This window comes from Perissodus microlepis, chromosome 7, assembly GCF_051167445.1.
Source record: "Perissodus microlepis isolate ML-2025 ecotype Zambia chromosome 7, ASM5116744v1, whole genome shotgun sequence".
Taxonomy (NCBI): domain Eukaryota; kingdom Metazoa; phylum Chordata; class Actinopteri; order Cichliformes; family Cichlidae; genus Perissodus; species Perissodus microlepis.
In genome coordinates, this window is record NC_140467.1 from 41,555,907 (window position 1) to 41,569,871 (window position 13,965).

The window sequence follows — 13,965 nt, forward strand, 5'->3', positions numbered from 1 at the left end:
ACACACCTGAAGGCACTTACTTGCAAAACTGAACACCAATTAGCCAACTACAAAAAGCCCTCAGTTTAGCCAATTCAAGAACTTTGCAAGCATGGATGGAGGGAGAGCAAGAGGAAGAGGAGCAGGAGCAGGAGGAGGAGGAGGTCGAAGAGGCCATGCACGGACCCATATTTCTGATGATATAAGAGCAACTTTGATGGACCATGTCATCAACCATGGCCTGACTATGAGGGAAGCTGGGCAGAGAGTCCACCCACATCTAAGCCGCTTCACAGTGGCATCTGTAATAAGAACATTCCGACTAGAAAACAGGTCTGTCTTCACCTCTCTACCTTCTACTCTACTCAGATGGTTTTTATAGCACTGTTCTACAGTATATACCATTACCATATCAAGTGTACAGGGTATTGCAGGGTGCTAATGCTCCTTTTGCAGCCAAAGTGGTAGTTTCTGTGAAACATACCATGATTACTTATATTGAAGTACAGTGGATGATACAGTATATACAGTAAAGTACTGTAAGAAAAATAGGCAAAGCGATGACAGTATGTGGTTGTATTTCTCTAGAATGACTCGAAGACCTTCTGGGGGAGGACGCCAACGCCTGTTCACACAACAGCAGGAACTTGCCGTTGTGGACCTAGTGAGGGCAGACAATGCCATCCGTCTCCACCAGCTACAAAAGCAAATACTTGCAGACAGGCAAGTGTTCAACAACATAAACCATGTGAGCATCACCACCATCAGACGCATCTTGGGAAAACACAGCATCACCATGAAGCAGCTCTACAGAGTCCCATTTGAGAGGAACAGTGACAGGGTCAAAGGACTTCGAGCTGAATATGTACGGTAAGTGTAACTGTCCTTTACATGTACAATAGAGTATTGGTGAAATCCAGTAGCAGCTGAATATGTACCATATCAGTACCACATGGATCCATTCTGAGAGCTACACAGGTACCTGTGTGATGGGGTGAGGGTTCTGTATGTGTAGCACTGTAGTACAGTAATATGTTCTCTTTTTTTTTTTTTTTTACAGAGAATCTTGGCCATGGATGGAGCTGCACAGCCTCATGAATTCATTTTCATTGATGAAGCTGGATTCGACCTGTGCAAAACAAGACGACGGGGTCGTAATGTAATTGGCCAAAGGGCAATTGTGCACGTCCCAGGGAAGCGCGGGGGAAATATCCCATTGTGTGCCGCCTTAAGCCTTCGAGGGCTTCTGCATCATCATGCAAAACTAGGTCCATACAATAGCCAACATATACTCACATTTCTAGATGCTCTCCATAATATAGTTGTACAGAACAGACCAGATCAGCCCAGGTTTGTGGTGATATGGGATAATGTCAGTTTCCATCGGGCTGCTCTGGTCCAGGCCTGGTTCTCCAACCACAACCAACTTGAAGTGGTATACTTGCCCTCTTACTCACCATTTTTAAACCCTATAGAGGAATTTTTTTCGGCCTGGAGATGGCGTGTATATGACCGCCAACCACATGCCCCCATGCCTCTTCTGCAGGCAATGGAACAGGCCTGCGGCGACATTCAGGTGACAGCAATCCATGGATGGTTTCGACATGCAAGAGGAGTTTAGGTTTTGAGAGTAGAGTTTCAATTTGGCACAGATGTGAATGGTATATTTCCCAGTGTTGTGTCATGTTTACTTGTGTTTAGAGTTTTGGCACAATGAGCGAAGTTTTGCAAAATGTGTTCAAGCAACGGGCAAAAACTGTAATCAGGTGCACTAAACTGGCACTAAAACTGACTTAAGGTTTCAGTGGACGGATTAAAAACACAATGGTTGTTACTGTTATTACTGGAAGTGCGTCAGTAATGTTCTCACCTAAGTTATCTGTTCCAGTGATAGTGAAGACTATAATAATTAATCCTTTCACCCACCAGAGGTCACTACTGGTTTCTTAGTGTTTTTTTTTTTTTTTTTTGCATATTTGTCATAATTGCATGTTTCAGGAAAACATATAAATGTTAATATTAGACAAACATAACCTGAGTAAATGTAAAATTTAGTTCAGTTCAGTTTCATTATTTCATTTATTAAGGGGAAAAGGCTGTCCAAAGCTACTTACATAATTGCTCCCTAATCCTAATAACTGGTTGTCCCACCCATGACAGCAAGAACTGTAATCATGCATTTGTGATGACTGCCGATGAGTGTTTCACATCACTGTGGAGGAAATTTGTCCCACTCTTCTTTGCAGAACTGTTTTAATTTAGTCACATTGGAGGGTTTTCAAGTATGGACAGCCAAAAGGATCTCATGTCCAGACTTTCACTAGGCCACTCCAAAACGTTCATTTTGTTGTTTTTGAGCAATTCAGATGTAGATTTTCAGGTGTGTTTGGATCATTGTCCTGCTGCATAGAGAGCAGAATTCACAGTTCCAACAAATTACGCCAATTCATCCGGGTCCTGAAGCAGCAAAGCAGCCCTAGGCCATAACACCATGTTTGACATTTGGTGTGATGTTCTTTTTATTAAATGCTGTATTAGTTTTATGCAGACGTAACAGGACTCCAACCTCCAAGAAAGTTCAACTTTTGTCTCCTGAGTCCACAAAGGTCTTGGGGATCATCAAGATGTTTGACGACAAATGTGAGACTTTTTGGTCAGGAGTGGTTATTTCCCTTTCCATGCATGCTGCTGTTTCACTTTGTTACAAAGAAGTGCTTTACCCACACTGAATTAAGGTCATCTGTGCAGCACTGAGGCTAAAGGATAAACACAAACAGAAACATGAAGAAAAGCAGCCTACATTTCCAGTTGTTCTACAGATTTAGACACCTGACAGCTACATATGTCTGCAAAGGTCTACGTAGCACCAACAAAAAACTGTGCTCAAGCCCTGGAATTTTTTCAGTAATAATTTGGGATTAGATGATACTCCAGAATCACTGTTTGGTTCTGACTTTTACTTTTGAACTACGGTTTGGGCTCAGAGACAGAATTACACCCAGGCTGCTGCACCAAGCCTTGTGGCACGTGATCACATGCTCAACCAGGTTGTAAAGCTGAAGCTTTGGCCATCACACACCTTTGCCATTGTTACGCCCCAGTCTAGGGGTACAGGAACGCAACATAAGTTTGAAAGGATTGCCCCGCCCTGGTCCCCAAAACCATACACAGAGGGAAAACCAATTTCTTAGTGAATGGTGGTTTATTTTTCTACACTGCAAAAATGAAGCTCCGGGGTGAACAAAGGCCAAAGTAACAAACAAAACAAGCTAAGTCAGGAGGAGGTGCTATCTAAAACCCTATGTGAAATCAAACATCAAACAAAAGACAAGTGCTACACCTAACTCCCTAACTGAAATAAACAGGAGAAAACAGTGCAAGGAAAACAATGGCAGCTCACCCCTTCTGTCCCAGTGCTATTTACAATGTGCTATTTACAATGAAAACTAATGTACACACTATATACAGAACTGAGAAAAGTCGCACAAAGTCACAGGCACAAATGTCTCAGGTTTTGGAGGCCAGGGTCAGGTCTGCTGCTGCCGTCAGTGGCTGCCCCCGGGACAACTGCTGGTGATGGATTTTGAATGCGACCACATGATCAGCGGACCAATCGGCAGCCGTCAGCTCATCCAATCCGGGGCCTGCAAAGACTTAAAGACACAGACAAAAACAGCCACCAAAACAGATTATGGACAGGGCCATAACAGCCATTGTAACACACATTCCAGAGAATTGATTTATTGGCAGGAACACTTACTGGCAGTGTGTCAATAATGATCTCACCTAAGATAGTTATCTGTTCCAGTGATAGTGAAGACTGTAATATTTAAACCTTCCAGTCATTCACTGAGTCTGGATGGTCCCTGTTTCATTTTTCCCCCCACCAGAGGTCACTACTGTCCATCCCTGGGGTGAGTACTCTGCCTGACGTGAGCAGCTCACCTGTTGTCAGCTCTGGTTTTCCTGGATTTGCTCACGAGACTTGGATGGGAAGTTCGTCCCCAGGCTTAAGTGTTTCAGTAAAAGCCATTCTTACCAAGGTCAGCACCTGGAGACAGAACTGATAACGGATCTGTGTCAAGTCTATGGGTGTCACAACACACCCTACCGGTAAATGAGTGATTGAACCAAATGGTGGCTGAGAGCAGAAACAGAATTATCTCCTATTACACCTTAGTGGGTTAGGGAATAATCAATAACTACGCTATATCTATACCAATACAAGAGATAAAGAAGAACAACAGGAAGCTAGGATTTCCTTGTTCTTCCAGGTGAATATGCCCCAGCTGTATATCTGAGGGCACAGAAGAAAGGCAAAGTTTGGTGACAGACATAAGGGACGTGAAGTAGAAAGTCCCCCCTATGATGAGAACTCTGAGTTAAAGCTAAGAGTCACAGCATAGAAGAGGCAGCAAACTCTCCGACCACTATAAATTTACAAGCATAAGTAAAAAAAAAGCAGAACTTTACTGTAAAAAGTTGCAGTTACAGGTGCACCGTGTAAATCAAGCATGGGTCACAAACGGAGTCCTTTCACTTCTTTGTAGCTCGCTGCTTCATTTATAACTGAAACTCTACCAACTATATAACAAATTCTTGATCATTATGTATAATATTCTAAAAAATATATAAATAAATATATAAAGCGTGAATTACAAAGATTTATTTGCATTTTTATTGTTAAGGAGGACAAATTTCCTGGATGTTACCTCAAACATAAAAAGCAGGCAGATTTTCTGCAAGAATACAGAAAAACACTCCAGTAATGATAAGCAGCTGTGCACCAAGACTGTAATGGGGTTGAAAGGGAATGACATTCATGTAAAACTGTCTCACTGTTGGGATCTAGACTGAAACTGTAAGGCATATTGAAATAACTGAAGTGACGTGTTCTCCTCTGACAGGTGCTGCTACTGTATTTTTGTGGTTTCTCACAGGAAAACTCAGGTTATATCGAGAAAGGGGAAGACTGTCGGGGGACAGCTTTCAGCTCTGGAAAACATTTACAGCAGGCACTGACTTAGGAAAGTCAACACTATCTGCAAGGCCCAAGCACACCCATGCACAGCCAATTTGAACTTCTCTCATCCAGCAAACTAGAGCAACCTTTCACACATAGACCTTGAAGCTCTGAATTACGAGCCAAGAGCCATAAACAGGTTTAACTAGTCCATCAAATGTCCGCATAACGACTGTTTGGACACAGTTTTAACTACCACACTGCAAACCTGCACTGCAACCATATTATTGCATTACCTGAGTCATTTTGAAACCATTTGCAATTTGCACTGTATTCATATTTTTTATTGTTTTATTATATTACTATTTTTTTTATAGGAAAATTATTTTATTATATGGAAAACTTGCACATATCTGTGCTGAGTGTAAAGTCATTGACTGCGCTGTGAAAATATGGTTTTGGACATTTGTGAACAACATGAATGAGAGAAACAGAAACATTAAAAATACTCACGGTGACTTAATGACCTCAGATTTTCCCCTCAAAGGTTAATCAGGCAGAGACTATATAAAAACAGCATGAGCTGCACCAAGTTTAGTGGTTTACACATGTGCCTGGTGATCCCAGATTGCAACAGGAAGGACATCTAGTGTAAAAAAAATCTGGTAATCAAACATGCAGAGCTACCTGCTGGGCTGTTTGATTTGGGGGGATTGGCCTTTTTAAGACTGCATGTTTCCCAGCATATCTTCACAAATGCCCATTGATTGTTAAAGGAAAAAGAAAACAAACAATCAAAATTCTCAAGAACATATCAGGAATGCATCCAAATCCAGATATCTTTCTGTTTCAAGTGTTCTTAATTCGTGCCTGTTGTGGAGGGAATTTCAGGCCCTGGAAGAGGTTTGCAGTCTCAGACCACTGCTGTTCAAAACGGTGATGCTTCTCATTATCCGTGTCCACAGCTGTGAACGGGGCAATTTTCAGAACTTCACTTGGTTTGGTGTGAGATTTAGTAAAAAAAAAAAAAAAAAAATCGGAATGGTTTCAAAAGAGTGAGAGACATTTTTCTGAACAAAGCAGAAATAGATAATAGTTAAATAGTAATAAAATAATTGTAATCTAGATAAATATGACTCAAATGTTTATAGAATTTGGTTAAATCAGCCAAATCCATTAAAAATGTATATAAAGTCCTTATTAAGTTGTTATAATTGAAGAGCCTTACAGTTTTCTAAATTCTAATTTTCTACATTGTCTTGTATAGAAATAAATGACTTCAACAATTTGCATTATAATTTAACTATATGGAAAAAAAAAGACTTCTGTAAAGTCCAGAGAGCTGCATCTTTCCAACAAAATCACTCCACGAACTCCCTGTATTTTGATATTTGGTACAATTTCCAGTTGAATAGCTTTTGAATTATTTCTTGTCTAAACATGTGGGAGCAGGTACATCTGAGGTGTCACTGAGCAGTCCTTTGTTGTAATGCAAACATAAAAGTTGAAGAAGCAAGAAAGGGAACTAGTGCCATGATTTCCTGTAACTGAAGCCTCATGCTGCTTTTGACTTTATTTGAACCTGAACATGTGATTGTGCAGGTGTTACAAAATGTAGCGCAAACAATGTGGCCTCGGTTATCTTCTACAGCAGTCAGTGAAATAATAATGCACATCTTCACCAAAAACCCCCACACTACTCTGCACAAATTAGTGACCAGGAACTGGTTGTCCCACCCATGGCAGCAAGAACTGTAATCATGCATTTGTGATGACTGCCGTTGAGTCTTTCACATCACTGTGGAGGAATTTTCTCCCACTCCTCTGCAGAACTGTTTTATTACAGCCACATTTTTACGGTTAAAGGTTAAACGGCCTGTTTAAGGTCATGCCGAAAGCATCTCATGTCCAGACTTTTCCTAGGCCACTCCAAAACTTTCATTTTGTTGCTTTTGAGCAATTCAGACGTGGATTTTCAGGTTTATTTGGATTATTGTCCTGCTGGATAGAGAGCAGAATTCACAGTTCCAACAAATCATGGCAATTCATCCAGGTTCTGAAGCTGCAAAGCAGCCCCAGACCATCACACTACCACCACCATGTTTGACTGTCAGCGTGATGTTCTTTTTATGAAATGCTCTTTTTTGGTCAGTCTCTGTTTTTTATTGTTGACCATAACGGAGGAAAGGGAGGCCTGCAGATCTGTATATGTTGTTCTGGGTTCTTTTGTGAGTTGTGAATGTGCTCTTGGATTAATTTTGCAGTGGGAGATTCACAAATTCTGGGAAGGGTCAGCACTCTTCCAAGGTTTACCTGTTTGTAGATAAAGGCTGTCACCATGGTTCATTGGAGTCCCAAAACATTAGAAATGGCTTTGTAAACCTTTACAGAAAGTTTCTTTAAATTGTGATGTGATATCTCGTTTTTTGAGATCTTTAACTTCACTTTGTCCGACAGGTTCTAGTTAAGTGTTTTCTTGATTCAACAGGCCTGGGTGTGGTTAGTGAAACTAACCTCAGGTTTAGGCCCAGTAGGCCCAGTAGGCGGGTGTGTTTAGTTTTTTCTCTTAATAAATGAAACCATCGTTTGAGAAAATGTGTTCTATATTTACCCCGGTTTTTAGTGTCTAACAATACTTTTTGTTTGATTTTAAGCATCTACTCTGTCTGACAGTATTGAGCTAGTTATTCTCATTTGTTCCAGTTCACAGGAAGTAGTAGTACGAATGGCATGTCACAGAAGTTTTAAATGTAAAAATAAACTTAACAACGACCTACAGTCATAGATATGTGGTTATCAAAGCTTGTTGTTAGCATTAGGTCAAGGCTGTAAGGCAAATTCCTACATGTTTTATATTATTTGCTGATATTGCACAAACTCTGGGAAGCTAAAAGGAACGAGTTGAAGCAGGAGAAACATTTCCCCCATTTATGTTTGTCAAATGCAAACTGAGATTACAATCTGAAACAGTTACGTTGTGAATGGTACAGTTTTAAAGAAAGAGCGATAAAGTATGCAGAGTTGGATATGACAGTGTAGTGCATTAGGAAATACAGCACATACTTACAAAAAAAGCCCACACATGTCTTGAAAGATAAAATAATAACTTGTTTTTGCACCTTTGTGTGAGGAAGTGAATATGAAACTCGACTAACATTACCATATTGAGAATGGGAGGGGGAAAAAAAACTTCTGCTAACTGAATGAGATCTTATCAAATTGGTTCAAGCCCCCCCCCCCCCCAAAAAAAAAAAAAAAAATCTAACTGGTTGAGACCACAGCTGTGGATCAGATATAAGCAGCTCTTGCAGTTCACCCACAGATGTCAGGAAGGAAAACTTCCAGAGACTAACAGAAGATGGCCCTGCTTACATTTGCCCTGCTTCTCTCCATCGCTCTCCAAAGCTGTGGTAAGACAATAAAATAAAGTATAGTGATGAGATTAATTAAAGTGAAGGTTATTAATGAAAATTTCTTCCTGCAGCCTTGACTTACAGCAGCGGTGGTTTGGAAAGCGTTCCTGAAGAGTTAAAAGTAAGTGATTTCTCATAGTTAAGCCATGTTTTACATTTAAATTAGGGGTGTCAAACATAAGTGACGGGGGCCAGAATCAGCTCTGCAAGGACTCGGTCCACTGGACGGCTTTGGAAAATCTTTTCATGAGTCTTACCGCATTGCCTACTAATAAAGGCCTCCTGCATGGCCACTCAAAGTAGACCAAAATAAATAAGTAAAAGACAGAATTGTTGCTGTTTTTTTTTTCATTACTGACTATAGAAATTTCTAATTTTTTCAATGCGTGAGGTCTTTTATTTACTTCAGCAGCATTTCTTTGTCATGTAGAAAACCTGAGATGAACTGTGGAAATTACATTTCTTTTTCTTATGTTAAAATATCTCAGGCAGTCAATGTGTAGTCTTTAAACTCACAGGAGGGGAAACTTCACTTGTCCGGTCCACTTATGATCAAAGAGGGCTGTATGTGGCCCTCGATGTGAAAAGAGTTGGACATCTGTGATTTAAAATTTAGTAGTAGTTAGTAAAAAGGAAAAAACTCACATAATTTCCCTGAGTACCATGAACATGTTTGCAGACTTTTTCCCTAAAACTCTTTTTTTTTTGTGGGGAATTGTAATGACAGTATAGGAGTGTGTGATACTTTAGCACTGCTCACAGTGAGGGCAAAAGCAAATGTAAGGGCGCAGTGTTGAGAAGTGAGATTTTCATTTCTTCAAAATGAAGAAGTCTGCTGTTACGTGTCGAGTTATAAAAAGTTGTAAAAGTTTTACCACCAACTTTTGAATCCAGATTGAATAAACTTTAAACCAAACTAAACTGTGCCCACAACACAGAGATCCCAACACTGCAAAAAAAACCTAGATTTAGGGTATTAATTTATGTTCATCATGTGATTTTGTTTTCCAGACCGGAGATGTTTGCCAGGACTGCACCAAAATATTTGAACTCCTTGTTGACATGCTTTCCAATGCAGACCTGCAGGTGAGTACACCTGGTGCCCGAGGAGCAAACACATTCCTAAATGTTCAAATTTGCTCACTGATAATATTATCCACATCTTCCATTCCCATATTAAATATATTATATAAGATTAAAATATGAGACCTGTGGCATGAATAAAGAAAAACTAAATATTTTACATTCCAGGAATTTTTAGTGTAATCTTATCATCTAAAGCACATTTTTCACCTTCAGAGATGTAAATAATCTGTAACCAGTTGTGCATGTCTTAAAAACACACACCAAACTAAAGGTCACTTCATAGTTTTGGTGGTGAGCCACTTCCTATTTTTTCTAAGAAAAGTTGAAATGAAATTTACCATTCAAATTTTGTTCAGACACACACACACACACACACACACACACACACACACACACACACACACACACACACACACACACACACACACACACACACACACACACACACACACGACTTCCAAGATCCTCTTTTGATCTAGCCTGATCTGGTTTACAGGCTCCAAAGACAGAAATAAGTTGGGGTTTTTTATTACGTATGTTGATAAACATTGATATAAAAGAGGATGTACACATGGAAAGATGCAGAAAAAGATGTTTGAGATTTATTACATAGTATGTGTCTGGAGCTTATGTAGCACAGCAGCATGCTGGTGTGAAGTCAAGCAATGCCTTTATTTAATGAACACAGCAGTATTGTGAACACCCCCTTGTTTTCCTTTTTCACACTGACATGGAGTGATGTATATATAAAAAAAGAAACAACACATTAGTGTCTGAATATTTGAGTTTCACCAAACACAGCATTGTTCAGTGTCCACGCTTCACCTTTAAATCGGTTCTGCCGCTACGAAGTAACACCTAAAAAATACCAGCGTTTAATCACGTCACTGTATCAGTGCACACTGTTAATCTCAAAAAACAAAAATGAACCAAATATCTGTAAAAAAAAACCAACCCAAAACTGTTACACAATACTGTGCAAAAGTCTTGAACCACCCCTCATTTGGTTGTGTTTTGCTGGGGAAAAGGTGCAGTGGTTCATTGCAATGTGCAAGCATACATGGAAATACAGCGTAAGAGACAAAAACAGAGTCTGATTCTAATGAGGTTGAAAGTCAGTATTTGGTATGACCGCCTTTATTCTTCAACACACCCTGAACTGTTTTCTTGTTATCTCTTAATATTCTTATTAGTCTTCAGAAATAGTTCTCCAGGCTTCTTGAAGGACATTCAAAGCTCTTCTTTGGATGTCGGCTGCCTTTTGTTCTGCTCTCTGTCAAGATGATCCCACACTGCTTCAATAATGCTGAGCTCTGGGCTCTGAGAGGCCCATCCATTACCATTAGTGGCAGGCACACTACTGGATGAAATGCATCCCCACACAACAGGAGATGCCAGATGGCTGTAAACACTCACTGTTGGATCGCTTTACTGAGCTCCTCTGAAAATGACTTAAACCCAAAATGTTTCAAATGATGATTCATCACTCCATAAGTCCTGTTGCCACTGATTTTCAGTGTAATTTGGTCAACCTTCTCTCGTCATTTCCCTTCCTTAAGAATGGCTTCCTGACAACCACCCTGTCCACTCAGACCATCTCTTGTTAGGCAGTGATGAACATTTTTATCCTCTATTTGTCCAGTTTCCTGAAACTTTTTACAGACACGCTGCACCTGTCTGCCAACCTTTGATTAGGTTGGCGCAAAAATACTACTAATACTAGGGTTTTGATGCTTGAATGCATCATAGGTCAGTATTAAGTGTCTTAACAAGAAAAGGGTTCCTCAAGACTTTTAAATAGTATTATATAGAGGAAAATATGAAAACATAAATAAAAAGTAATATATGCCTTGTACTCAACCACTACCACATGACACCATAGTAAACAAGTCTGAAAAAAAAAACCTGCTACTGTTAGGCACAAATAGAAAACTGAATAGTGAATAATGAACATGTTGTGATTGGATGAAAGCTAAAGGGGCAGAAGACAGGGGGGCGATCGTGGCTCAAGAGTTGGGAGTTCACCTTGTAATCGGAAGGTTGCCGGTTCGAGCCCCGGCTCAGACAGTCTCGGTCGTTGTGTCCTTGGGCAAGACACTTCACCTACCGCCCACTGGTGTTGGCCAGAAGGGCCGATGGCGCGATATGGCAGTCTCGCTTCTGTCAGTCTGCCCCAGGGCAGCTGTAGCTACAACTGTAGCTTGCCTTGCCCTCCACTAGTGTGTGAATGGGTGTGTGAATGGGTGGATGACTGGGTGTGTCAAGCGCCTTGGGGTCCCTAGGGGGGACTAGTAAAAGCGCTATACAAATACAGGCTATTTACCATTTAAATGCATTTTAATAAATCAACAAGTTTATTTATGTAATGTGAAAACAAAAAAAATGCCACACCTGCTTCTCTGCTTATTTAGCTGAAGACAAATTGGGCTACCAGTCTTTAAGTCAATATTCTGACTCACCGCTTTATTCTGCACAGAAAAAGATCATGAATGGCATTGAAAGCGTGTGTGCACTCATGCACGGTCCAGCTGCCAATCTCTGTAAACAAGAGGTGGAGAAGATGTTCCCACTGGCCATCAATTTTGTTACTTCCATCTTGGTAAGTCTGAGAAGTCCAAGACCGGATGCATCCTTGAGTATGGCATTTCTGACACTACTGAGAGGTCAGTAAACACGTTTTTCTCTCTTCCACAGAAACCAGCGGAGGTGTGCAAAATCCTTGGGCTCTGCAGCTCTTGTGATAAAGAGCAGATGCTCAGCTATTTTGCCCAGGAGGCCCTTCAGGCTGCTGTGACAAGTGATAATGTGAGTATCTGAAGTTTAGAAAGACACATTGTGGGGAGAAAAGAAAAACAAAACAAAAAACATTGTGCTGAACTCTTGCCATTTATGTGCCTCAATCAGGTGAAGCCCTCAACCGAATGCTCCTTCTGCACCTTCCTCATCAAGACTTTGGAGGGTTTGCTTCCCAAAGAAAGAACAGAGGTGAAACACGGTTATGTGGTGCACATGAAAACAGTACTTCCTTGTGCTGCACACAGACACTTAAAAGCAATCAGACCACACAGCTGAGAGTAATCACTGTCAGTTTTTGTTTATTTATTTATTTATTTTTTAAACCCTGCTCCTCTTCTACAGGAAGCAGTGGTCAAGCTGCTGGAAGAGATCTGCCATATTCTGCCGGCCTCCTACCGCAACCAGTGTGAGACTGTGATCGACAAGGTCAGCAGGACAGTGCTGGATGCAATCCTGGCTTATGCGACCCCGCAGGCCATCTGTCACCTCATGCACTTCTGTAAAGGGGAAGAATCTCCGCTTGTGGGTCAGTTTGTTCTCCCTTGCTTTTATTGCAGTGATTGTGATCGTTTACTTAATATGTCATATGTTGGACACAAGATCTCCAGAGACCAGGATGTCCAATAATTTGTCTTGTACATGCTTTATATTTAAAAAGTTTAAGTGCAGACCTAATATAGCATAATTATACATTAGTTACAACTGCGTCACTCATGCATTACAGTACTTTTTAGGCCCAGGAACTGAGATTTAAATTGGATGCATCCATCTAATCTGAAAGCACAAATCAAAATATACAAAACGTCCCTTTAAAGAATTCTCAGTTACCAAGTGAACTTTCTTCTATCTCCTGCTTTAAACCTGCAGATCCATGCACTCTGACAACATACAGATGCAGAGACGTCAAGACTGCTCTCAAGTGCGGAGTAAGTAAACCTCTATTACAATGAATTCACCCGTTCAGCTTTCAGACACTGCAGTATTACATGCGATGCATGTCTCACTCTGTGCAGACTCTGTTCTATTGCCACAAATTTGCCTGGAAGCCTCTGAACTACAACACAATCTGAAGGATTAAGGTGGGTGTACATTGATTTCACACAAACTGTAATCAAAGTAAAAAACATGCAGTATCAATAACACAACTTCTTTTCAAAGCAGATCAATAAGAGTCAGCGTGGTGGACGCAACAGATATTTCATCGAGCACCAAATCTTCATCAGCAGCATTTTAACAGTATTTCACATCCCAATTTGATTTCTTACTGTATATTGTAATTTTTGCATTACATATTCAGCCTGCACAGAGTTATGAAATCCAGAAAACATTGTGTTTAAGTGTCATCTTTACTCCGCTACTGCTACTTCTTGTAGCAGAGTAAATATTACTGGCTCAGAGTTAGATTTCACTTATTGCCTATGTGCTTTTTTTATACCAACCATTTATCAAGTTTCCTGTCTCTTCTTTAATAAAGTGTTTTTGTAGTGTTTCCCAGCTGACTTGACAACTTATCCTTTGCTGTTAAATAGACTTATGTTTGAGATTTAGAAGTCAAACGAGGTAAAAGTGTTTGAGTCGACTGCTGAATGTAGGGTGGGCACAGATATTTTAGTCTTTAGTCATCTTCCTACTTTCAAGTCAGCAGTTTGGCAGAAGTAATAAAGCACAAATAGAGACCGTTTCTGTCTAAGGAAGTGTTTGTCTTTACCACCTCGCAGACATAGGATC

The 13,965-nt window shown here is 40.4% G+C and overlaps 1 protein-coding gene and 1 pseudogene across 1 annotated transcript; both read left to right on the plus strand.

Annotated features, from left to right (window-relative positions):
* Positions 1–568: 568 nt before the first annotated feature.
* LOC146383699 (uncharacterized) lies at positions 569–1,445 on the plus strand (annotated as a pseudogene).
* A 6,791-nt stretch (positions 1,446–8,236) lies between these two features.
* Positions 8,237–13,918, plus strand: sftpba (surfactant protein Ba). The gene is made up of 10 exons (XM_084935106.1): positions 8,237–8,352; positions 8,427–8,476; positions 9,367–9,441; positions 11,918–12,040; positions 12,136–12,246; positions 12,346–12,426; positions 12,580–12,763; positions 13,105–13,163; positions 13,251–13,316; positions 13,399–13,918. The coding sequence occupies exons 1-9, from the start codon at positions 8,301–8,303 to the stop codon at positions 13,305–13,307; spliced, it is 792 nt and encodes a 263-aa protein (XP_084791232.1). The 5' UTR covers positions 8,237–8,300; the 3' UTR covers positions 13,308–13,316; positions 13,399–13,918.
* Positions 13,919–13,965: the final 47 nt, after the last annotated feature.